The 24,566-nt window shown below is 46.8% G+C and overlaps 8 protein-coding genes across 8 annotated transcripts; 2 read left to right on the forward strand and 6 right to left on the reverse strand.

Moving 5' to 3' along the window:
* Positions 1-2,875: 2,875 nt before the first annotated feature.
* On the reverse strand, positions 2,876-4,603 carry HO133_000711 (uncharacterized protein; the record flags this gene model as incomplete). Its single annotated transcript, XM_037291648.1, has 1 exon — positions 2,876-4,603. One exon carries the CDS (start codon positions 4,601-4,603, stop codon positions 2,876-2,878), a length of 1,728 nt encoding a protein of 575 aa, XP_037152010.1.
* Positions 4,604-5,472: 869 nt separating this feature from the next.
* Positions 5,473-5,762, reverse strand: HO133_000712 (uncharacterized protein; the record flags this gene model as incomplete). Its single annotated transcript, XM_037291649.1, has 2 exons — positions 5,473-5,492; positions 5,549-5,762. The coding sequence occupies 2 exons, from the start codon at positions 5,760-5,762 to the stop codon at positions 5,473-5,475; spliced, it is 234 nt and encodes a 77-aa protein (XP_037152011.1).
* A 691-nt stretch (positions 5,763-6,453) lies between these two features.
* On the reverse strand, positions 6,454-7,517 carry HO133_000713 (uncharacterized protein; the record flags this gene model as incomplete). The annotated part of the gene is made up of 3 exons (XM_037291650.1): positions 6,454-6,871; positions 6,994-7,358; positions 7,434-7,517. The coding sequence occupies 3 exons, from the start codon at positions 7,515-7,517 to the stop codon at positions 6,454-6,456; spliced, it is 867 nt and encodes a 288-aa protein (XP_037152012.1).
* Positions 7,518-8,930: 1,413 nt separating this feature from the next.
* HO133_000714 (uncharacterized protein) lies at positions 8,931-12,374 on the reverse strand (the record flags this gene model as incomplete). The annotated part of the gene is made up of 4 exons (XM_037291651.1): positions 8,931-8,985; positions 9,036-10,932; positions 11,489-11,549; positions 11,760-12,374. The coding sequence occupies 4 exons, from the start codon at positions 12,372-12,374 to the stop codon at positions 8,931-8,933; spliced, it is 2,628 nt and encodes an 875-aa protein (XP_037152013.1).
* Positions 12,375-12,547: 173 nt separating this feature from the next.
* On the reverse strand, positions 12,548-13,705 carry HO133_000715 (uncharacterized protein; the record flags this gene model as incomplete). The annotated part of the gene is made up of 3 exons (XM_037291652.1): positions 12,548-12,671; positions 12,725-13,250; positions 13,516-13,705. 3 exons carry the CDS (start codon positions 13,703-13,705, stop codon positions 12,548-12,550), a joined length of 840 nt encoding a protein of 279 aa, XP_037152014.1.
* Positions 13,706-15,776: 2,071 nt separating this feature from the next.
* HO133_000716 (uncharacterized protein) lies at positions 15,777-16,253 on the forward strand (the record flags this gene model as incomplete). Its single annotated transcript, XM_037291653.1, has 2 exons — positions 15,777-15,828; positions 15,871-16,253. The coding sequence occupies 2 exons, from the start codon at positions 15,777-15,779 to the stop codon at positions 16,251-16,253; spliced, it is 435 nt and encodes a 144-aa protein (XP_037152015.1).
* A 691-nt stretch (positions 16,254-16,944) lies between these two features.
* On the forward strand, positions 16,945-17,874 carry HO133_000717 (uncharacterized protein; the record flags this gene model as incomplete). Its single annotated transcript, XM_037291654.1, has 2 exons — positions 16,945-16,960; positions 17,030-17,874. The coding sequence occupies 2 exons, from the start codon at positions 16,945-16,947 to the stop codon at positions 17,872-17,874; spliced, it is 861 nt and encodes a 286-aa protein (XP_037152016.1).
* Positions 17,875-19,411: 1,537 nt separating this feature from the next.
* Positions 19,412-21,412, reverse strand: HO133_000718 (uncharacterized protein; the record flags this gene model as incomplete). The annotated part of the gene is made up of 5 exons (XM_037291655.1): positions 19,412-20,126; positions 20,210-20,264; positions 20,335-20,460; positions 20,663-20,932; positions 20,986-21,412. The coding sequence occupies 5 exons, from the start codon at positions 21,410-21,412 to the stop codon at positions 19,412-19,414; spliced, it is 1,593 nt and encodes a 530-aa protein (XP_037152017.1).
* Between the last annotated feature and the right edge of the window lie 3,154 nt (positions 21,413-24,566).

Here is a 24,566-nt window from a genome sequence, read left to right on the forward strand (position 1 = left end):
CAATAATTTGCCATTACTTGGGGTATGGTTCGGTAATTTGCCATTCATAAGGAAAATCGCAAAAGAGAGGATCCGCCATCCGACCATAGACATAAGGGGAATTCTCTGACCGTATTTTTTATGGGTGATCTAGCAGCTTATATACATCAGACGACATCAGACGAAAGCCGAGTAGGCCAAATTTAGCCTCTCAGCCTGTCTACACCCAGCCTATAGCTCTCATACGCACTTCGAACTCCAAGCCAAATAGCGTACACAGGCATAGACACCTAAGATATATTACACTCTTAGTGGGCAGCATAGGCACAGGCACCTAGCTGCATCTACGAGTAGGCCATTCAAGTAGGCCACTATAGCAAGATTGGTAAATTACCGAATCATACCCCAAATTTTGGTGTAGGGGTATGAGGATTCATAGTTTTGGGGTATGATTCGGTAATTAGCCCTCTTGCCTTCACCCCTAGACCTTCGGCTCACGTTGCTCACCCCTCAGACTTCTCAGCGTAGCACAGCAGTGGTGATGATAGAAAGCGTGTAGATTCAGTGGTGGGGCCATCAGCCATTATGTAGCTGATGGAGAACAAAGCACTGCTATCTATGGCTAGCTACATGAAAGGAACAATGATGGAATATGCATGGAAGGATGTAGAAGGGACGCATGCATAGAACATGAAGGAACTAGACACGCTGACAAGACTCACCTGCATCACCCCCGATTTACCTTTAGAGGGTGATTTTTAGGGCGGCGAGAGGCACTTTACCCCATGGAGGCATGGTCGCCTGGAGAAAATGCGTCTCTCCAGAAAACCGGTCCGACTGCTTCAACAGTGAAGGATGCGCGAAGGATCTTCTTGCTGCATTCTTTGAGGCAATCCTGTAGGGAGACAGAGAAAATTTTCTTCGTTTTTAACAAGGGTGTTCCTCAGAAAACGGGTCCGACTGCTTCAACGATCAAGGGTGTGTGAGGTGTTCTTCCTGTCCCTCAAGGCAATTCTGCAGGCAATGGATCGAACGGCTCTAACGTTCAAGTGGTGCGTAATAAACTCATTCGATGTAGGTCAAAGTTGCTGAGCCAAAACCGCGGACACTATCCGATAAACGCCGACGCCGAGGCAACAAATTTAACCGAGATTCTTCCCTCACATTCAATAGCTTCCTTATGTTAATCATTAAATAACTCCACTACCAATAGTCCAATATGCCTCAAATTACTACCCTATCTACTCCTGATAAGAACGAATTAGATCAGGCCTTAAAGCAGCAAAAAAAAGCCACGAAAACCAGTGAGAGACAGGCATTTCTTGAAAAACGTGACAATCTTCTCCAGCGTATTCCACCACTTCCAGAGTATCAACCAATAATAATTGAGCATCGGGCAGCTGTCAGTCATCTTTCAAGTAACCTATTTCTTACTCCACGTACTGTGTTTGGCCTCATATGAACTACTACTGTCTGGGAAATGCTTCGAGATAATATCAATTTGTATGCCTCTGCCCAAAGTTCTCGCGATCCTTATTGGTACTCTATAACGGTGTTAGAGCTTAAAATCTTCGTCGCTATTACAATCTATATGGGAATCTTTCACTTTTCTACTATTCATAACTACTGGAGGACTGATGATATCTGTCGAGCAAGGCCAAACCCCCCCCCCTATCTCTGCACTATCAAAGGCACTACGAGGTAACCATAATTGGCAAGACTTAAAGGCCATTCGGACGTGCCTTATATGTCGTAAGGACATTTAAAATCGAGGTTTTGGGCGAGAGATTAGTGGGAATAGGGATAATGCTCCCAAGACACGCGGGGGATATAAAGTATGTCAGGTCTTTTTATATCGCAAAGGGGATTGCGTAAGACGATTTCATGAAAGAGATGATGCATTGGACTCTATATAATAGATCTAGACTACATTTATTAAATCATATAAATGTGGTGGGGTAGTAATCGAAATAATGGTGCGGAGAAAATAATTTGTTGCCTCTCGGCGTTTAACGGATAGGTAACCCAGGTTGAGGGGGTGCATTTGAATGTGTGAGTTCGAGAGTCTGACCCAAAAATGTCCCAGATTGAACTATCACTCGTGTACCTCAGTCGCCCTCATAAAGTCGCTCAACAGGGTCGATGTCCTGAACTTGGCTCCCCAACATCGAGCAGGAGGTGATAGTGTCGAAGTGGTGTGTCCCCGGTGGGTGCAGGTCTTTCGGGTGTCCATAATGTCAGTGAAGTTGTGGTGGGTGTGCATATCATTGGGACACAGATATCGCCTTGCAGCCACCACATTGTAGGTTCTCGGAAGGATAGTTCCGCGTAAGCACATCGAAGCAATAGTCCAGATCTCAGAATTGATGAAATGCATAGAAGGCCATGTCTCCGTGAAAGTGCATGAGATGACAGTATTCTCGCGGTCCGCCTTGCCGCGATTATCATGTACGATCCTCATCCCGAGGATGCATCAGGTCGAAAATTCACACTGCTACAAGTCATAGTTTTGGTCCTGAGGCATTTAGATTCATTGAACCGATCTTCTCCAGTCATAAACTAAGACAGCTAGGTTGGTACCAGTAGAATGGTTCCTTCCACGGAGCACTCATTCGAGCGTAAACTTCGTTGCATGCATCACCACTCGAATGCTTGCAGCGCAAATCCCATACATTAGGGACGTGAGTAAGATTGATACTGGGAAATTTACTTTTCAGAATTCGTACTTTTATGATTCATGGTTTTGCCATGAACTCTCTTACTCTCTGATAGATCATAGCAGAATGTATCCTTCCTTAGGCAAGAACCGGAGTGATAGGAAGGAAGCCATGCCTTGAGGGTTGTGGTAACACTTTGTTGAGCTGCACTGAACCCTGTCACTACCAATCATGCCAGCTCACCACCCAAACTCCTCCCCATGCCAGAAAACATCCCTTCCTTTCCAAACCCATCTCGTGACTTCCCTTCTAACACTCGCACCCATGCCACGGGGCCCACAAACCAAAACCGCCACCCTTTCACGGCTACCGAACGAGAAAACTTCATCGACTATGGTACGAAAATCGGGACGACCATCTCGCATCGTCTTTGCAGCTCTGGAGGTAGCATCCTCAGGCGAAGTCGAGTCACTGAGTAGCCGATCTCGCTCCTGCAGCTCGATGGAATCACTGACTTCCGCTTCTGATTTACTCTGTGGTCTGCGAGCTGAGGGCTCCGGCTCCTGTCCATCGACATCACCTTGAGTGACATATGCGTCGAAGCTTTCAGGTAGAATGTCACAAGCTTCAAGCAGCTGCTTGATACCCCATTGAGCATCCGCGATTTGCCGGACACTCCACACAAGCTTAGGACTTGGTATGCGCTCCTCACGAGCCTTTCGCTGCAGCAAGTCAAGGTAAAGTGGTAACGTGAATGTTGCTCCCACACCACCTGCAACAAAGAGCACCCGATCATAAGTCGCAAGATCAGGAAAATAGTTTGCGGCGCCATAGGGACCTTCGAGGGTAAGGCTGGTGGTCTTTTGGTTGGCAGCACAATCAACGAGCATTGCCGTTGTTCCGGAGAGAGCACGAGCCACAAGCTTGATCTTGTTGTCGCTATGAGGATCCCTATTGGCGATTGAGAAAGGGTTAATACGGAGTTTCTGGGGCAGCGATGGAAAACCAAGGTATATGTGCTGGCCTGGGGTGTATTTCTTGGAAGAAAGAGGTTTCGTCAGCGCTATGCTGATGACGAGTAGATTAGCTGAGGGGATCAGCTCGATAGTTGCATCAGCTGTTGCCTGCGACACATTACGTTGCAAAATGACAAGTAGGTAGATGGCCGCTGATTCGACAATATACAGTCGAAGATGCGAGACGTGGAAGAATAGTATTGGTAGGAGTGATGCAGAAAGGATAACGTGGAGATAGAAAAAGACGCGGTAATTCCATGTGCGGATCCTGGCAAGAGCGGTAGTCCCAATGAGCAGAAAGGTGGTGATGGCTGATAACCCCAGTATCACGTCCCGATCCTGAATCCTCTTGAGCAGGAGGCTCATCTGGATGTAGAAGTTCAAGTACATTGTTGCGTGGACTGAGAAGAAAGCGATGAGTATTCTCCCAAAAAGCCGGTGGTAGGGGTTGAGTTCCTCATGGGACATTCGAGTCAGATATTGGATAGGACTCCAAGATTTGGCGGCAAGCAAATAATGTACTGGCAGTTGCGAAGCCGCTACGATGCCGAATCGTTTGGTCAAGTGGAGGTAGTCGTCGCCGGTATCCTTAAACACAAGCACAAGCAGCCACATTGCCCAAAGGCCAGCAATGAGCCATTCCTGTCGGGTGTTCCATCCCTCAAGGACCTCTTCATCAAGAAACCAACGGGTTCGTGCTATTAGGTTCGTTGAATAGCTTGTAGCAGGCTGTTGGAACCTGGACACGACTGGACTTCGATGCTCTTTGACCGTCTGAGGTTTGAACGGCCATGTTCTTGATATCAGAAGACGCATTCCGAGACATAGTTGATACATTAGCGGTAGGAGCAAGACGGAAAATTGCGCAAATTGGCCATAGTCGTCCAACAATTGGCGTCGACGCAAATCTTGCTCATCGTTCAAGGTAACGAAGTGGTAAGGGAAGCCCATTTTGCTAAAACGAATGCAAGTTACTGGAAATTATGCGTGCGTCTAGTGGAATCCTAAATTACAAAGGCATTACGAGTATTGCCGGAAAGGTTTTGAGGCTATACAGAAAATATCGTACGTATAATTTTGCACAAGGACAGGAGAAATATGTCTGAAGGCGAGATACATGAAATGTCAGTCAGCATGTATTGCTAACGAACTGCTCGCGCTAGTAGCGGTTGTCTTATGCCCTAAGCGTTTATTACGCCCGCTTCGAGCTAAGACGAATTTGGGTGTAAGTGCTCAGCCCTATGAAACTGCAACCGATGTCTGAGATCCCAATCAAGGAACCATGGAGAGCGGTCGGTCACAAGAGAAGAAAACCTGCATGAAGTCATCTATCACTTCATATTGTCATCAGGTTTGCCGTCAAGTGTTGCAAGAGTCCTTATGCTTTTATATCACCTCTGGTCAGCGTGCTCTACATACTCCTTGTCGTTTGTTCGAACACGAATACCATCCGATGAAAAGACACCCGCCACCCCGGAGCTCCTCGCCCTTCGTCTCCCTGAAATTTCCACTGTTCCCAACACTGTTCCGTAGTCAGAAATGTCCCAATAGATTGATGCTGCTGTTAGCGCTCGCTCGGTGGTATTTGGTCAATTTCCATCCGTGGCACGGTTCTGCTCCTCCAGAATGGTAAGTACGCCTTATGGCTGAGACTGACCACAGTTGACTTCATGAACATCGTTCCATGTCCTCTTCAATCTTGGTATTCTCTCAAAAAAGTTGGCGAATCTGGATGAGCTTTGGATGGTTGGGATCGATAGCATCCACATCGCGCTCCCTCATTGGAATCTTGTCGAGAGTGCCTGCTGGCGTGAGCTTGATCATTTCTCGTTCATTTTGGCTGTGCTATAGAAGCGCAAATCAGCAGGTGATATCACAAGAGGGTTCCGAACATACATTCGTTGTAGACAAGGTCCCTATCTCTTGCCATTTTCTGGAACTGGTCTTGATACTTTGTGTCCTCTTTTAGTTGGCCTTCCATGACTCCATCGTTCCGCTGGTTGCGAAATATCAAAGCTATCAGTTGGCTTTCCATGAATCCTGCTGTATTATCGTCATAAAGATGAAAGGCATGCTCGTTGTGGTCTAACGCATTCAATGAAGACGTCATCGTACCAAATACGGCAATGGCTGGGAATCTCAATGAGGTCCACTCTTGGGGAGCTCATCGTTGAGGTTCCAATGGACTTGGTAACTCACCATTCAGGGATTTGGACGCTTGATAGATCGCCTTGAACCTATACATAGCGCGGTCGAAATTATAAGCCTCATCCCAAGACTTGACAAAGTTCGGAACATGAATTCATACTTTGATCCATGCAAGCGTATTCTTTCTCAGTCTCGTGAGTAATGAACTGTACTATTTCTATTGGATTCGCGCTGTCTGCGAGAATTCGAGCCGCTTGAAAGGAAGTACGAGGCTTGCCAAGCTTGGTGGCAGGTGAGTCTTTTCCGCGTTCGTTACTTTCTGCTACGTTGAGACCCTCAGTATTAATACCGAATTGTCTAAGTCGATGCCTGTACACAGATGTGTCCGAATGTACTGAATTGCCAATGAAATCCTCAGCAACAGGAGGCAATTGTCGGCTGCCAAGGGACTTTTAGAGCGAGTGATCATGTTATTTTCTATATTGACCAAGGCTACATTGATCCGGAAGGCAGATGCTATGGGAAGGTCATTCGAAGCCGGGACGATCCGCTAATCGTAAGCCTTCCCGTGAGTACCCCGAGTGCGGAAAATCCTATGCTCCTCGATGAGTTTGCAGCAGAGATAGCAAGTCTTTTTGCTACAGCTAATATAGTCAAACACCCCCGCCGCGTTGAAGTTTTTTCTGGGAGGACGCTCGAGCTGCATCAGCAGCTGCACTCCGGCATGTACGAAGCAAGGCTGTGCCAATCTGATATCGCACGCTATCCGCTGGCGCGCCTTTTAGCCTTTGGAAGTAGACCGAAGCTATTGGTGGCAGGGAATGGGACAATTGATGAGCCACTTCCTCGAGGACACCCGCATCGTTGGCTACAATGTTTACCTTTTTGAAGATCGCAAAGTGCCAAGCGCCTTCAATGATAGTCTCATAGGACACACGAAGATGGCCAGGAAGCGTGATGCATTGCCACAGCTTCCGGGAAGCATCTTTTGCGGTTTCATCTAATTCTGACTTCGTACTCTTGTCATACTGCAGCTCATACGCGGCATAGACGATCTCGTGCCACTCCTTTCTGACAGCTCCGATAGAAGAACGCAATTCAAAGAGTCTGCGGAACCTTTTTTTGTGGGGTATACGGTGTCAGTTGTTGTCATGTATGGCTCGAGACTTTGTGTGAGTCTCTGCCGATAGAACTCCAATCGCTTCTGATAGTACTCAACTAATTTCTTGAGCGTAGCGTCCTCGGTGATATCTCGATGGCGACCATTAGCCATAATGGTTCTCACCCAGATCGGAAGTACGTGCGACATCGAGCTATCAACCTCATCGAGCCCACCATTCTTGGCAACGTATATGGTTGCTTCATCGTCTCTTTCAACCATCGCAGCAGCAGCAATGTGCTTGGCCTTGGCCTTCTCGCCTGGCTGTGGCTTTTCTCGGGACAGCACCTCTGCGAGTTTGTCCAGGAAGGTCTCTTTCAGTTTCGCTTTCCCAGAAGTTCTGACTAAGTCTCTTGGAACATTGGTATCGGCGTCAGAGCCGTCATCCAATCTATCGTGCTTCTCTTTTGTATTGCCTTCTCATGAACTGGGATTCTGCTGTTTACCTACTACAGCCGACAAGCAAGAGCGAACATGAAAACGAGCTTCGTCGAGCGGTTCGCCATCCCAAGCAAATAAGGTTTCCGTAGCTTTTGGGTGGATCGCTGGGGAAGACATGGTGTTTTGACTGCGCATAGAATACAGGTCATAGATTCTCCGCCCCTATGCCCGCTGTGTGGACTGAGGCGTGATTGCAGTGGTCAAGACTCACAACAGACATTGAGTACAGAAATCGTGGTGCACAGGCTTCGATCTGCAAATCTGACTGTTAAGCCGTTCGGTCGGGACAAGCTGCTGCTGGTCCGTCTGCGCAATTAGGCATCTTCCCGTTCGCAAGAGCGCCCTATACAGGCGACACCTCCTCCCGCTTCATCCTCGCCGGACAAACCCGCGCACCAAAGGGTCCAGCGACGACGACTTGCGGCACATCTATCTGTCTCACTGCTAATGCTACAGCTGCTATTATAGGCACCAGCACTTTCCCAAGAATCCACGGCCCTGCGATTGGTATTTTTAATATAGCACCAGTGGTAACATTCACCGACTCAACCCTCACAGCAGACCCGCGTCCACTTTTGTCATCGACGATCAGATGATGACGCCCGGTGCCAGTCTTTCAGCGCGCGGAACGGGGATTACCTGTCCTGCGAGAGGAAGCGAGATGGTAATCGGTAGCAGGACGAGATCCTAACTTTTGCAACCGTCACACCTCCCACAGTCGTGGCTCCTGTGTCCAAATGGGGCGGACCGCTGCGGATGCTTCACCGGATATCGCCATCGATAGTCAGATCTTAAGACCCAGTGGCATCATCACGGCGCCTATACCGTATCCCTCTGGTAGCAGCGAGTCTGTGATAGGTAGCAGTACTCTTTCAGCATCCCTGTGCTAACCATCACACCCGCTACTGCTGCTGCTGCCGTTCTATCATTCGACGGAAGTTCATACACCGCCGACGCATCCAAAGACTTCGTCATCGCCGGTCAGACTCTCGCACCAGATGGCACCATCGCCGTATCCGGCACGCCCCGTATCCCACGCTGCAGCCGGTACAGCCGTGGTCATCGGCGCGAGCACTGAAGCAGTATCCTACGCTACCATCACCGCAGCTGTACTCACAGTCGCATTTGATGGAAGCACTTACACTGCCGAGGCGTCTATGGACTTCATCATGGACGGTCAGACTCTGTCACCTGGCGGTGTTGTTACCGTATCTGGGACGCCGACCTCGTATGCTGCGGCCGGGACGGATGTGGGAGTTGGTACGAGTACGGAAGCTGTGGGTATTGGAGGGCTGATTGTGAGCGGGTTTGGTAGTGTTTCGGCGAGTACGAGGGTGGTTGGGTCTACTGGCGGCGCTGTGGAGGGGGGGAAATGGTTAGGAGTGGTTTTGGCAGTTGCGCTGGGGGTATCACTATTTATGAGGATACAGGCATTTGAAAAACCCATAAGGTATGTTGCACGGAGATTTCCGAAACCTTGCATGATCCAAAATTGCGCAAAGAGATTACTCATATATGTGCATTATAAGATTAGACATTGCCATAGCCTATGTTCTGCCGGTCATCATCCACCAATCGGCCATACCTGCAATAAAAGTCAGTCAAGTTCTCCAGATGCAGATCCAGGAGACCCACTCTATCAACAACCTGAACAACCAGACCTCAAAGTCCTCATTCCTGAGCACTTTCCCCGCCCACTCCCTCCCCTGGATCGCCAATTTGGGCGCTTGTATCTTCCCATCCGGCTCACTGTTGAAATATCTCACGCTCTCCACATACTCATCCCCTTTCAAGCCCAAAGGTATGTAATGGACCCAAGGCCATAGCCACTCTTCATGCCACTCTCGAAACACCGCCATCTTATATACTAAACTCATACTCTTCAAAAAGGCGTAAAAGCGGCCGCTGAAGGCATTTCCATCAATATCGAGGAGGTATTTGTACCGCCAGGCATCGTGCTGCTTATCTGGCTTAGCAATTTCGAAAAATTCTTTCTGGGCATCGCAATCTCCCGCGTCGCATTGGCCGACGTGGGCGAAGTGGACATCCATGAGGTCTTTGAAATCTGTTCTAGGTCTTTCTTTGAGCTTCCATTCGACGAAAGAACCTGGCTCGGGACTCTGGTTCTCCAGGACCATGGTATTATCTAAGGCATTGATCTTTTCGACGAATAGTTGACGGTGCTGACGTCTCCAACCCCCGTTCCTGGAAAAGCCACCAGTTGTAGAGCCACGCCAGTAAAGCTTGTCTTTCTTGCTGTCCCAGGGATAATCGTCGCTCTGGTCGTAGGCTACTTTATTGGACCAGTACCATGGCGATGGGTACAGGATATCTTGAAAGCTGCTGATCTTGCTCTGAGAAAAGACTGGGAAGAGGTCATGGACGATGTTGAAAGCGTTCGGGCGGTTGAAGAAACCGTAGCGCTCTTTTAAAGAAGGTGACAAGCAGATGTCAGAGAATGCGGTCTTGTTAAAGATGAAGCCGAGCTGGGAAAAGGCGAAGGCACTGCTGTCGTCTTGTATACTTTCGTCCAAGGTTCGCGCGGGGCTTTCAGGCGAGCATGACATTCGAGAATTTGTCCAGGTGGGTTGATGAGCAAAAACATTAAATCTCGTAAACTTGACCTCGTTTGGCCTTGTACCATCATCCATATCCGCGGCTCGAGCTGACCATGAGTTCTTCGGCATTTTATTTTGGAAGGCAGCAGGCATTGCCACGTCTTTTGCCGTGGTTACTAGCCTGCTCAAATCGTCATGTGGCACAACCACTCGCGGTTCATCGTGGATGTTGAAAGGTAGATCCATGTCAGGCAGATATTGGACGAAGTCTTTGACCATACCCACGGTTGACTTCTGCTGCCATTCAGACCCGCCTGCCGCGCTAACGACTTTTCCATCCCGTATGATTACACCCAGCAGCGCATTGTCGAAACCGAGTGCCTCACGTGCCCTTCCCCGAATGACGGATGGTTGTAGAGCCCAGAATGGCAGTAAAGAGTTGTAGATAGTGTCATATTCGTCGATCAATGCCACATTCCTAGCTTTTGCGAATTCGTACCACTTATCGAAGTTCGGAGGCGGAGGTATTTGGTATCTCCGTCTGTACTCTGCGACAGCCTTCTCTAGGGTATCCGATTGCCTGTTTATGACCTCGTTGAAAGCGTTCTCAGACCTTGTTATGAGCTGCCGTATGGGATGAGAGGCATCGGTCGAAGGGGGCAGAGCTGTTGTAAGCTCTGGGGGCGTAATGTCGATAGGGGCTGAAGGTCTGGATGTGCCTAGGAGGTAGAGCGTGGTGCCCACAAAAACGCACAGAACGAGGAACGTGGCCGCTTGTGGTCTTCTCATGGTCCTCCTGAGGTTTGATCTAGCATAGGTGCGGATCTCAAAAGATGAACGAGGTATCATTGGCCGTTCATTGCCTGGGGTCAGAAGAGGAGGAAGAGCACTGGTATTGGGATTCTTAGGGTTTGTTTTGACTTTGACTGTCGTTACATGCCGTAGAAGCTCCTCGTAGTCGCGGCCCAGCGCCGCTCAGAAGTTATATTTGGCCGTATCCGACTATCAGATATATGTTTTCCCCATCTTGGAGGGTCGAAATTGTAAGCGCGCTTGGCGCCGTCTACTCGTGGATCCCTGCCATTGCCAAGCCCAAAGAGATGTACCGCAAATCTACCGAAGTTGAACCTAACCGCGGAAACCCTACTTTAGGCCCGGACTGGGAATAGCGTCAGAGGACTGAGGCAATGATCATCTAAAATGGATGCAGGGTATCATGGTCATTAGCAGCTTTAATCAAAGCGCCAATCGTAACATTTTAACAAGCCAGCTCCTCTGCGTCGATGCTGACGAGGTTGATGCTCTAAGCCGGCATACGAAATTGTTCCCGGAGAACAAGAAGAGTCTTCGAATCCACCTACGGTAACCAAAAACCGGACCTCCATGGATTCGGCAGCACAAAGAGCATTCTGGATAAAAACGCGAACAGGGAAGAGTATGTCTTCCCTTCGTGCCATGCTCGGGCTGACCTGACAGTGTCAAGCAAATGGCCACAAGATGAGGTGGATGACTTGGTAACAGTACCGGAACGGGACTTGATGACGACTTGAGTGAGAACGAAACCAGGCATCTGATCTTTGAGGAGACCAGGCTGGTCCTCATTCAGCAGTAGTACCCACACGGATTATTGGATTCTCGTGCGACCTTGTTCTACGAACTTCACTCTAATAGACAACGCCCACCCAGCAATCAAGTAAGCTAAAGTTTAGGCCATTCTCATATGAACACTGGGCTCATCTCAGCTCTGAAAGAAATTGTGGCGGCTTCTTTCCATTTCCTTGTAGACATTGAGAGGCTTTACGATCTCAGCTTCCGACAGGCCCGGCGAGATGACAAATTCCATATACATCGACGCGTAACTCGAATGTGCAAGCTCACGCTGCCAAGCGTTAAGACGAGTATGAGAAGGGACTCGGCCCATTATCCCGCAAACAGACTTCCCAGCAGCTGGCCTTTCAACAAACGCTTCGGAACCTTTCCTTGTCGTTACAACCTCACTAAAGTCTGATATGACGCGTGGAATCTGAGGACTTTCGGAAATTGGGGTTGGAGGTAATGACCGGTCCAAATTTACCGTCTTTGGCTTCTGAGAGCAGATGGTTGTTCCGACGCATGGAATGTCAGTCGATGTGCCGATACTAGTCCAGCTTTGGCTTGACATATTGGTGGATACGAAGATCGTGTATTTACTCCTCGCGCCGTGATTCTGAATCGTGGATCTTTCATCCGCAGTGCCGTGATTCATGAGCTCATAAGCCACAGGTGCAAAGGTCTCTGCAAGCTCATGCGCAACCGGTTCGGAAGGCCCAGACAGCTCCAAGACTTCTTTCCCGGATCCTGAAGGTGTTGCCGCGTCGAGAAGCTCAGATTTCTCAGTGGCAGAAAGCTCCCGGGGTGGACCAATGAAGCCATTCATGGCAATTTCCCAGGCTGGTTGTTGTTATAGGTCTGTAAGATCTATAGTGTCATGATCCCGTTCTCCGTATTGATGGTTGCGCCTTTTCTTCTTCTTCTTCGTCTTCTTCTTCACAGCCAATACGACGGCGACGAGGCTCAACAAGAAGATAGCTATGACTCCAAGGCTTACGCCTATTTCAGTGGTACGACTGCTGTGCTTGCTAGAGGTATTGCTACGATATCTGGCTTGGCCCCATCCTCGAACTTGCTCTGGAAGACAGAGAAATTGGACTGCTCGTAATTGGTAATGACATAGCTAATAGTGATTAGCCCCAGAATTCGAGAAGCGTGATGTTGTAGATAGCTTACGCTTCCTGCAAGAATGTTCTACCAAGCGTATACTGAGATTGGTTTGCAGCCCTCATGAGCGGGAAATACCGTATACCGCTAAGACTGCTGGGGACTAAAGGGTCGTCCATCACAAGATCGAAACTCGAATAAGGTAGACAGATATCAACGGTTGATCCTCCAATCTCAGAAGTCCCCAATGTGAATGTAATGTTACTGCTTTCTTCTACAAGATTTTCATGCAGAATATCGTCGACGAAGTACTTCTGATGTGTCGTATTCCAGATCAGACCGAACGTTTTTTCAGATAATTTACACGCATCGAGCGGCAAATAAATGTAAGGGATGGTTGAATCAATGAAGGTCCAGATTGGCTCTGACTGAAGCGATACTGCGGAGCCGTTCGCATATTTGGCGGTTATTGATTGCAGGCCAACAACAAGGTCCCGTGAGACGTTGGGGGCTAGAGAAAAGGAGACATTACTAAGAACAAGTCGTGATGAGTCGTAGCTTCCAAGTGTCAGAGATCTGACCACTCCAGTCGATTCTGGGGGCCCAAGATTAGTAGGAAAATGATGGTAAGGGCAACACAGTGGGAATTCAAGTTTGCGGCTAAAGGTGTCGGGTCAGATAAGAACGCGAACATAAGATTCACGGTAGATTACACCGGCGGTGTAACCCCATGACAGACTTGGAATCATGTTTCGCGCCTTTAACGTTGTCAGAAAGGTTGCATTTGATTTGCTGGTGTTCACTAGATCCTGTTCATTGATGGCCCATGCCAAACAAGCCGACGTAATAGTCATCGTTACCGAAAGTAGCAACAACTTGAGAGTCTAGGTTAGGAGATCCAGTGGCTTCACTAACTCCGAGAGCTACTGTGTCATGTCCATAAGTAGCATTGTCGCTGTAGCCCAGGTTCATCTCGAGTCCCATTGAATAATTGCCAATATTGCTCCACGAGCTCGAATCAGATGAGTTGAATAGTCCGCCACGAGACATTAAGTGATGTCCCAAACAATACTCTGCCCCGCAGGCTGTCACCGTAATTATGTCCCTCACTGCACTATATTAATTCTAGGACTGATTAACCTATATTCTTTTGTAGGACATGGCCGAGTATATATGCCGTTGTCGTCTCTTTTACTGCAACGGACGGCTGTAAGCAAATCGGCAGCGCTTTCGATATCTTTACAGCGACTTTTTCTTCGGAGGAGCTCTCGACATTTACCTGGGCGGCTGGTCAAACAGCAGTCAACTCCTTCGCTTTAATCGTAGTCCGACTATTCGCTTCGCTCATAGTAGTCCTCAACTCAAAGACGCACTAGTCTCAAAGACGCGAAAATCCATTATTCCTTCCTAATTCTACATAGATCTCATCCTATAACTCAAATCCTAATAAATACATCCCAATATATATACACTAACTTCCATAGACCATAATCCAGCTTTCAAATATAAGCCTTAATAGCCTTATCAGCCTTTTCTTACTAAATTTCCTCAGCCTAAGTAACTCGCTTCAGAGCCTTCTCCGCCTTTTCTATAGCTATTTCTTTCATTATAATTAAAGATTTACGTATTTAATCTATTAATATCTATTCTTCCTTCTAGATAACCATTCTAGAAAATATCTTATATACTCGCTTAATTACGGCCTCTTTATAAATAATCTTAATATCTCGCTTAGCAATTTATCTCGAGTAATTATTAGTAATAAATTCTTTTACAAATTAAGCTAATAACTATTATATATTTTTTGAAATAATAAAAGCCTAAATAGCAAGTAATTTTTTAAACTATTAATTATATTTAATAACATCTTCGGCTTTATAGAGAGTTCTAGTAAGTATAAAAGATATAAACTTATCTAGAGTTATAGCGCGGAGTATTAGATTTCTAATTTTTTCAAGTACTATTTCAAGCTTATAAAGTATAAAATTAGTCTTTTAAAAGATTAAATATATAATATTAAGCGTAAAGATTTAGATTCTTATTTAATTAAATACTACGAGAAAGTTAAGCCTATTAAAATCACTACTCTTAAGATATATAGTCGAATCTATAATCTTTATATAATAATATTTAAATAATTAAAAGTATCTTATATTTAATAACTATATAATATATATAGAATATGAGGAAAGTATAAATAAGTCGATCTTTAATTGCTAGATAAATATATGAAATTCGTAAATATAATAAGATCCGAAGCCATTTAGAATTGAGATCCTCTATTCTCTCACTTAACGATAATAAGAAAATATATCAAAATATAATAACTAGTCATATACCAGTCGATTATTTAAATATTTAATAGGTAAAACGACTAATATAGTATTCGAAGATAAGTCATTTTTATCCCATTTATATAGAATATAAATATCTTTTAGAATTATAAATAAAAATACACTTTAGCCTTTAACGCTAATATATTTTACGAATGTAATATAATTATAATTATCTAGATTTATAAATTATAGAGACTTACTTTTATTTAAAGTAATAATATAATAAACGATTTTATAGTCAATTCGAAAGTCAGTCTCGTCTATATTCTAAATATTCTAATATTATATACTCTTCTCTTTATAGCTCTATCGAAATTTCTTATACGCCACGCGTATACTCTTAACATTGTACGTATTCTTACACTCGGCACTAAAAATTTTTTACTTTTATTTATAATATTTAAGATATCATTTTATAAATTATATAATCTAATCTTTATCGAGTAATTTAAGAAAATAATACGAATTTAAAGCGATTTTTAGAATATACTTAATAGCACTCTAAATATAATTTAGTCGAAATAAATACTCGATATTATTTAAACGATTAATATAATTATATAGCGATTATTCTTAAACCGTAGTAAGACGTATATAAATAGATATTCGAGTACTTCTAGAAGCTTATCCCCGAAGCCGTCTTTACACCCATCGCGATTTAAGACTATAATACTCTACGACCGCTATAACGCTACGAAAATAACCATCCTTATACTCATTAATAGCCTTCTAGACAAGTTCCTCTTACTTAGAATAAGATATAGATATAATATAATAGAATAATAATGGATTACAATATAGAGTATCAAATCGCGAAAAAACGCGTCTTTAAGACTAGTGCGTCTTTGAGTTGCGGACTACTATAAGCGAAGCGAATAGTCGGACTACGATTAGCGCCATGTGGGCCACCAAACTACAATCTGAACGGGAAACCATATCAGCCATGGTTTGCGCCGCCACATGCCCTTTTCGATCGAATGGGCGGTGAAGGCTACGGCGGCTGCGAATTCGGCTGGCGGAAAGATCCTGTATACAGTCTTGTCAGCGACAATGGTGCAATCAACGGGCTCAATCCTCCACCAACGGCAAGACTTCGCCGGGATCAGAGAGCGGAGATAGAAACGAGGCCTGGTATCGCCATGGGTGTGCATTCGGTTGATAATGGTCCGATCAACGGGCCTAATCTTTCACAGCATAGGAGAATTGCAGCAACAGCTCATGGAGGACCTCAGATGCCTGCAACAACTCCAGATCCGACTTAGAATTGAGGCTTCTTTGAGAGGATGTAAAAGTTTTCGTATGCTTCCATTTCTCCTATAGTTGAGGACACCTTGGAATCAGTCTTGGTCGAGAGCAGTGGGATTGAAGCAGAAGAACTAGGGATCGTCGCGGTATTGCTCTATCTTCCAAAGCTAAATTATTTTTAAGCAGCAATCAAGTTGATTTCAGCACTGAACCTGAAAGGGAAAAACGTTGAAAATTCAGACCTCTACGTAATCCACAGGGCCAGGAGACGCGCTCGTGTGCACCCTATGTTGTACTTTGTCTACAATGCAACGTGACTTCCTCCACACATACACACCGATAATGCGTAGGATTCACGAACCTCTCCACGCCTGAAACCGCTCTTTCTCCGACGGTGGCACACACGACAGAGAACCTTCCAGTACCTGCCTGTTGCAGACATCAGAATCAGACCCGTCACGCATACAACACTGCCTGTTCCCCCCCCCTCACGGCCGACGCAGCTTCAGTTTCCGGCTCCATTTCAAAGATTGCGTTACGTGCTAACGAATCAGCCACGCTGCGAGCTGGAGGCGAGCCGACCGACGGAAGAGAGAGGCGTAGCGGGTTCGGCGCCGTGGGATGCCAGCCCTTTGGAGCGACGAGCGCTGCATACGTTGCTGAAAGGTGTTGAGATTTGCTGCAGCACCTGTGTTGAAGCTACCCCGCATGGTGGCAAATACGGGTATAAGTAGCCCACTCAGCACTCTCATAGCTACCTAATCAATCAATCCTTCATATCCATTTCCAACAGGTTATGAGGCCCTCGCGCAACTGCTACGCAGCTGCAGTCAATCATTGATTCAATCTTCAAGTACCAAGTCCAGCTCAGTTGTGGCAACTCCGACGACTTTTACCACCATTTCCACTGTTTCCAGTGTTACCACTATTCCCTTACTTTTCTACTACGGCTACTACCCAACCAAGAGGTCAGAGCACGCAGAGATTACCACTTTTCTACTACGGCTACTACCCAATCAAGAGGTCAGAGCACGCAGAGATTACCACTTTTCTACTACGGCTACTACCCAATCAAGAGGTCAGAGCACGCAGAGATTACCACTTTTCTACTACGGCTACTACCCAATCAAGAGGTCAGAGCACGCAGAGATTACCACTTTTCTACTACGACTACTACCCAATCAAGAGGTCAGAGCACGCAGAGATTACCACTTTTCTACTACGGCTACTACCCAATCAAGAGGTCAGAGCACGCAGAGATTACCACTTTTCTACTACGACTACTACCCAATCAAGAGGTCAGAGCACGCAGAGATTACCACTTTTCTACTACGGCTACTACCCAATCAAGAGGTCAGAGCACGCAGAGATTACTACTATTCCACTACTACTTTTCTACTACGACTACTACCCAAGCAAGAGGTCAGAGCACGCAGAGATTACCACTATTCCATTACAGATTCTACTACGGCTACTACCCAAGAAGAGGTCAGAGTACGCAGAGATTACCACTATTCCATTACAGATTCTACTACGGCTACTACCCAAGAAGAGGTCAGAGCACGCAGAGGTCATTCAACTACAAACTTCAAGCCCGTGCCCAAGCAGTGGCCAGAGCTTTACCAGTCTTCCAACTAGCCAGTGCCCAAGAAGTGGCCAGAGTATTCAGTATTCAAATCATCAGTGAGCCTGCTACAAGGCAATCAAATTCGATCTCTTCGTTGAGCAAGTCGACTTTCTTTCGATATCAGTCACCAGGTTCTCAGTCGTGCTCGTGTCACGTAAAGGGAGGATCGGGTCTATGCTCGTGTCACAATTAGTTATTAGAGAGCCATTCTGCAGCATGGGGGTGTGGCCGATGGTGCTGCATCATGGGGGTGTGTTGAGATTTGCTGCAGCACCTGTGTTGAAGCTACCCCGCATGGTGGCAAATACGGGTATAAGTAGCCCACTCAGCACTCTCATAGCTACCTAATCAATCAATCCTTCATACCATTTCCAACAAAAGGGAACGGACACTCGTCGAACGAGGCATCTTTCAGCCTCGTGCCCGTGCTTTGGGGCTGGGAGATTAGACACAGAATCGATCGAATGGTCGCTCGTTAAGTACGTGGCGCATACGCGGCGTGTGAAAACGTTTTTCATTCACAAATCACGAGCACTACCTGCTGCGAAGTTGCTTAGGGTTTTGTATGCCAAGTTTCACATCATTTTTGGTATCGTTGGTGCAGTTGATATGTAACCATCAGCCTCGACACTACACCCTTAGGCCGAAGGAGGATTATGTATGACAGATCATGTCTCAGGGGTACACATTCTACTTGCGTAGACTTTGTGGGTGATACGTTTTGAAGTCCTCGAACGGTGCCATTTATCATCTTGTCAGATGATCAGATGATAGACAGGCAGATATCAGTCGCCTAAGCTACATCCTGGTATTCTCTTACCGATGTAAAGGTCGTTAATAAGACATCTGCATCAGCGTCTAAAATTCTGTATAATTCTCCATACGTATCGATACGACTCTTCGCTATCTAGCCGATTAAGAAACTCGTGGTTGCGAAAGTACAGCCATAAAGAGAACATAAGTCTCCTTGGATATCATTTGAAGGCAATCATTACTCAGATGGGGAATCCCAATGCTATCAGCTTGGCGATAGTGGAGATAGTTGATGTTGAGGCTCGAACTGCACCAATTGCGACTTTGGACCCTTGCACTACACCAATCATCATGCATACAGCTCTGCTGGCTCAAGCTCGTCAATGATTATATGACAACAGGCGCGATGACCTTCAAGATGCGATGTTGTTTGACAGAGTACTCAGTGGTATGCTGGGTTTAGGGCTGTGGTGGCGCAAATGCATTGCTTAATGCGTGCTCTGCAGAGGATGTTTGTGTTCTGTGGAGATTGATATGGCGATGGTGCTTATCAATTAAGGACATAGTCCTTACCAGCAAGTTTGCCTTTCCGTTATAAAATATCCTCAACCGCTGACATCCCCTCTCCCATTCGTCAGCCTACTCTCATTGTCTACCTCAGAATCCCACCCACACGTTTGATGTCTTTGATTTTCCTACTGCTGTTACTGTGTAGTTTCTAGTCTTGTCAGCTATTTACACACTACTGCTGTGCCATCGCCCAAAGCGTACGTGCATTCCATCGTTAACAGGATTTCACCACTCAGCATAGACAATCGCCGTGTCAGTATCGAATCCGCAAGGCTGTACCGTGTTTTTTCCCAAAGGAGTTGTGCATTCCATGTCAACACCATCGTTACACTTCAGCCTCCCAATAACACTGTTAGTGCCATTGTAGACGCAATTCTCTAGATTGTGGGGACTGAATGGCCCAAGATTTATTGGGTAGTCGGTAGTGACGCCACCTTCGTACTTAGGGTATTCCTGTTCGTAAGTTGGGGTCACTCTCTCGCAAGTGCTGAATTCCCAGTCGTTCGGCGTGGTGTCATATTCAAGTGCCCAGCTCGTGCGTACCGGCGTATAACGGCTGTTGTCGACGGCGTCACGGCGGTAGATGATGAGCGCCAGTGAGGGTCGGGCAAGGGCAGCGGTGGATGTGGCAGCAGTGGATAGGTGTGGCGCTGGTGATGATGAAGTCCCCGTGGTGAAGGAGGTTGACGGAGAGGACAAATCGTTACCCTCATTCACAGCCAGAACAGAGCGGTACGCTACAGGATAGTCTGATGCCGGGATAAGGGCGGAGGGGATTGCGGGTATGACGGGTTGCGCAGGGTCGGAAACCACAGCATCACCAGAGACGGAAGTGTTGACGGATTGGCCGTTGACAGATCTGTCATTGTCGTATTGCTCTCGCACGCTATTTTCCGCTTTGCTGAGATAGCGTAGCCAGGCTCGAGGGTACTGGGGATATCTGGGGATGTAAGTGATGTTCTTGTCTTGGCTCAGGGAAGAAGGCTTGGCTCAAATGTGGGCACGGAAGGGTTGGGTGCTTACGATCCAAAATTCTTGTAGATCAAGTTCGCTAGTGTATAATAGACATAATTATCATCTTTAGAAGTGTTCAGCGCTTGCTTCCTCGATGACCTGAACTCGACGGACGTAATGTAACAGGGACTCACTGTTTTTGCTGGCAAGCTCAAGACCTTGGGGCTCTATCTCCGCTAGGAGCTTACCCAACCCTGACCCGTAGACCTTAACCTGCTCTGGTGCTCTCGGCCAGCCGACCTCGATAACTTGGTCATCGCCTGAACGAGTGCGTCAGAAAGAGATCGCCCCGTTCCAAGATGTTCCTAACAGGATCAGACGCACAGCCATGAGAACAAACCACAGCAGAGCTCCAGCTCATATGCAGCCATTCATGAAGCATGACTGAGGCTAGATTGCGGATCAGCCTTGTCATGTATGAACATATAATGCTCGCACATTGGAAGACCCTAGAAGGCGTACCTTTACTTCGCAGATTTGAGACGTTGTCTTGATACTCTTGATTGTTCTTCACGTAAGTCCACAGGCTTCTATGCGATGGCAGAGCAAACCAGTTAGGACAAAACGCGATCATTGGGTAGAGATATCCGCGTTTCTGCACTCCGTAATAAGCGGTGACAGTTTCCGAGCACGTAGCTTCAATATCTTTACAGCTGAGAATCACATATCGGTTGTTCCACCAATCTCCGACACCCAAACCGGGATAGGCTAGTGCGGCCTTTTGAAGAGTGGCTAACTGAATTAGCGAAGTGACTGTGTCACTATAAGGGAGGAATATATCATACCTTGAATGTTTGATTGAAACGGCTGATTGAGACCTGGAGGCCCGAAATAGTCGATCGCGGCTTGAGAAGTGAAGTCAACGGTGCCACTTGCGTCTCTCTTCAGTTCGCCTTTGCTAAGTGATTCCGAGGCCAAAGATACTGCGTCATTGAGCGCTTGGAGCAATTGCGAGGTCTGCGTGTTGTTGCATTCGACGTAACTGATGTAGCCTGTGGTGACGTTGTAGGTCCCATCGGCGTTGTACACTTTGCCAGTGGCATTGACAGGATTGGACAGATTGAGACTTGTCGTTACAGTGAAGCCGCCGGAAGAATCAGGAACATCTACGATGCTGCTAATGCTGTGAATATTGTTGTCTCGCTTCTGCACAGCAAATGCAAGTCCGAAAAAGGTGTGGAAACCTAGGGAACAGGCAGCCTTGAAGGTCATACCTGTAATCAGAGGTCAATCGCGATAGAGATTTGATATTGTCACAAGGGAATCGCGAGGATATAATGACCTGGACAGAGATTTCCCGAAGCTTGACCCTGTATTTTGTCGGGCGGCGCAGTCCAAGTTTCATCTTGCTGTCTCTCTTGACCAGTACAACGGATCCGAGCCGTGAACAATTAGTGAAAGTGTATTTGCAGAGTAACGAGGACATGAAACGAATGATTACCATCGGCCAAAGGGTTAAAAGAAAAGGTAGGGTAGAAAAAATCGAAAAATAAGGTCGCGCTTCTTGTAGAGTAACAACCCTTCGCAGATAGACCATATCCTGATGGGCTTCTTGTTTCTAGGGTAAGAGGTCGCATTACCAAAATCAACTCTTCAAACATCATCACAGAAAATAAAAAGCACCGCAACACCATTGTACCAGCGCCATTAGGAATCGAACCGAATACGAACCAAATACCCCCAACAACACGACCACAACCAACAGGCGTCCGCCCCGGACGGTAATCGTATGGGATACACGCTACACTTAAGCGTGTATCCCATACGATTAAGCCAACCAACGAACATTTTCCAGGCATGAATACCTCCAACAACACATCACAACTCAACAACAAGCCGAATTACGAAGAGTCATCATCCTGTGGTGCACTTATTATCCATAACTAGTCTTTGAACTTTGCAACCAAGAATTTCGGTGTAAGATTTCATTTTCGAAATCATCGCTCTGCGAAGACTAGCAATATTATCTTGCGATACTTCTTCGTAAAGGACAATATTTCTTCGCTGTACTCGCAGGATTCGTGAAGCTTGTGTGTCATGTCACGCGGACGATTTGACTAACACGCTGAGGTTCTCGACATCGAGTTCGTCAAGTGATAGCATACGAGGTGTGAAGAAGGGCACGTTTCGGGCAAGCTGAAAACGCGCATTTTTCAGTGGCCATGCGATAGAACGATTTCGCTCCTCAATCGCCGCCGTGACTCTGGATTCCTTTACCTGGACCAGGATACCAGAGTTGCTTCTAATAGCGCTTCAGGATCAAGCCTTGACTCTGATATCTGGCCGGTACCGCTATTGATTGTTGCAAACGTCTGCTATGAACGGGTGACTGCTTCATGGTCCCATTCTACTAACACATAAATTCTATCCTAGTTCAGATATTACAGGAGGCAAACGATAGGTGTGTGATCGTGTGTGAAAATCCTTGCTTGGGTCGCTGTCTCAACTTACTGCTTGCGGAGTGCTTGCCTTTTTTCGTTGCACACGGAATCTTCAGCAAAGTGCAATGCGTTCGTGAAAGCCTTTAGGGTACGCATCGTTCCGCTTTGGCTAGGCGCTGCGCGAGTGAGCGAATATCCAGCTGGTCGCAAATGTTTCAGGCTTACAATTTCCCAATGATACGACCTGTCAGGGACTCCGTCTTGACCCAGTAACTATTCTCACTCTACTTATCGAGCAGTAGGGTGTACTGATCTGAATATTGCCGGTAAAGTGATAGAGCAGATACCCTTTTTCCCCTTTTAAAATTGTCCAACCCCTATCCTGTCACCATGTCACTCCACCTGTCGAGAACATTTCACACATTGGTTATCTTGTCATGGCTTTTCCAGCGTTCATGCACGCAGCTTATAGGCTACATAAAGAATCTAGGCAGATCCGTAAATCGTTAGCTTACAGATTAGCAATCCCACTGGAGATATAATATCAGTGCTTCAGAAGAACAATACCCTCGACGACGCAACGCAACTTCCGGTCGCATTTACCGTCAAAGATGCTCAAGGCGCAGAGGTGCAGATAGCTTCGACATATGCGTTGTGTGCTGGCGTGTCCAACAGCGATCTGTATAGCCTGGAACCTGTATAGCCCGGAACCTGGCTAGTTGGACGGCCGGCAATTTCTTCAAAGCATACCAAGTGGACCAACTGGATCGCACCATAAGGTGATCCAACTAATCTTTACCATTTTCCTTCAAAGGCGGCCGCGGCATGGTCTCTATCGCCTCCGAAGCTGCAGCAAGTCTGAGCTCTCTGCCTCCAACGCTGGGTGATTTTGCTTCGTACGGACTCACAGACATCTCTCGTCGTCGGCCAGCACCAACAATCTTGGTGGTGTTGCTTTGGTTCGGCTACTTGAAAATTGAGATACAGTAGCAAAGAAGTTCATACGCATTGAAGAAAACGCGTCACTCCCTTCTTGATTCTTCAGGCTGTAGAATCCTGTACCTGCAAGGTTGCTTTGAAACACAGGCAATCTGACATGCATCGTAGTATCATCCTGTTTCTGCAAGCCTGTACCGGCTGAAATGTTGGTCGTGACTGATGTTGGTGGACTCTCGACTGGCATTTATGGTCGGGAAAGTCCGTTTTCTTGGCCAAGTAAGTTAGCGATCCTGAGGGCGGGTGGTTCTTTCCTCAGTCAATGCAATCTTCGGTATCATATTACGAGTATGGAAAGGCATTGAGTCTGCCGTCGGATGAGGATCCTTGTACGGAGGTGCAGTACAAGTTTGTTGCTTTTGAGGCTCTGCAGTGCAAATGCGCGCAACATTTAGCATACCTTGCGGCGTATCATTAGTTGCATACTCCTGTCACCGTCGAAATATGGTTTCGTGATGCTCTGCTACTCTCTGTCTTGCCCGTCTTTGTTTCTGGCCAACTAGCAAGACATGGGAGCCTCCGCGCAAGCAAACACAGCAGCTGCGCCCATGGTGCTTTCTGCGAGCGGTTCGTGGTGAGTACGCCATTTCTCAGTTTTGATCTCACCATATACAACCACTGTTCGTATCAATCGTATGCTAATGATTATGATCTTAGGGACGGCAATGATGGGTCCGTGGTCTACCTTCGACATCCACGTTGGCAGCACTCCTCAGCCTGTTCGAGTCTTGATTTCAATCGCCGTAGGACAGAACTTCGTCATCTACGCGAACCAATCTCAAGGGTGCTGCATCGGTGCTGACCCTCCGACCTGTCCACAGTCACGAGATGAGCTGTTCAACCTCAATGCATCGAGCATTTGGCATGACCAAGGAATATTGGTCTCGAACGAAACCTTCCGGACTATCAAGACGAGTACGACAGTGGCGACTCCGGCTTCGACGCCTTGAGTTTCGGCTCGGCAGGCTCTTCCTGTGTCAGATTTGATG

Source organism: Letharia lupina, assembly GCF_014066315.1.
Source record: "Letharia lupina isolate WasteWater1 chromosome Unknown contig_11, whole genome shotgun sequence".
NCBI classification, from domain to species: domain Eukaryota; kingdom Fungi; phylum Ascomycota; class Lecanoromycetes; order Lecanorales; family Parmeliaceae; genus Letharia; species Letharia lupina.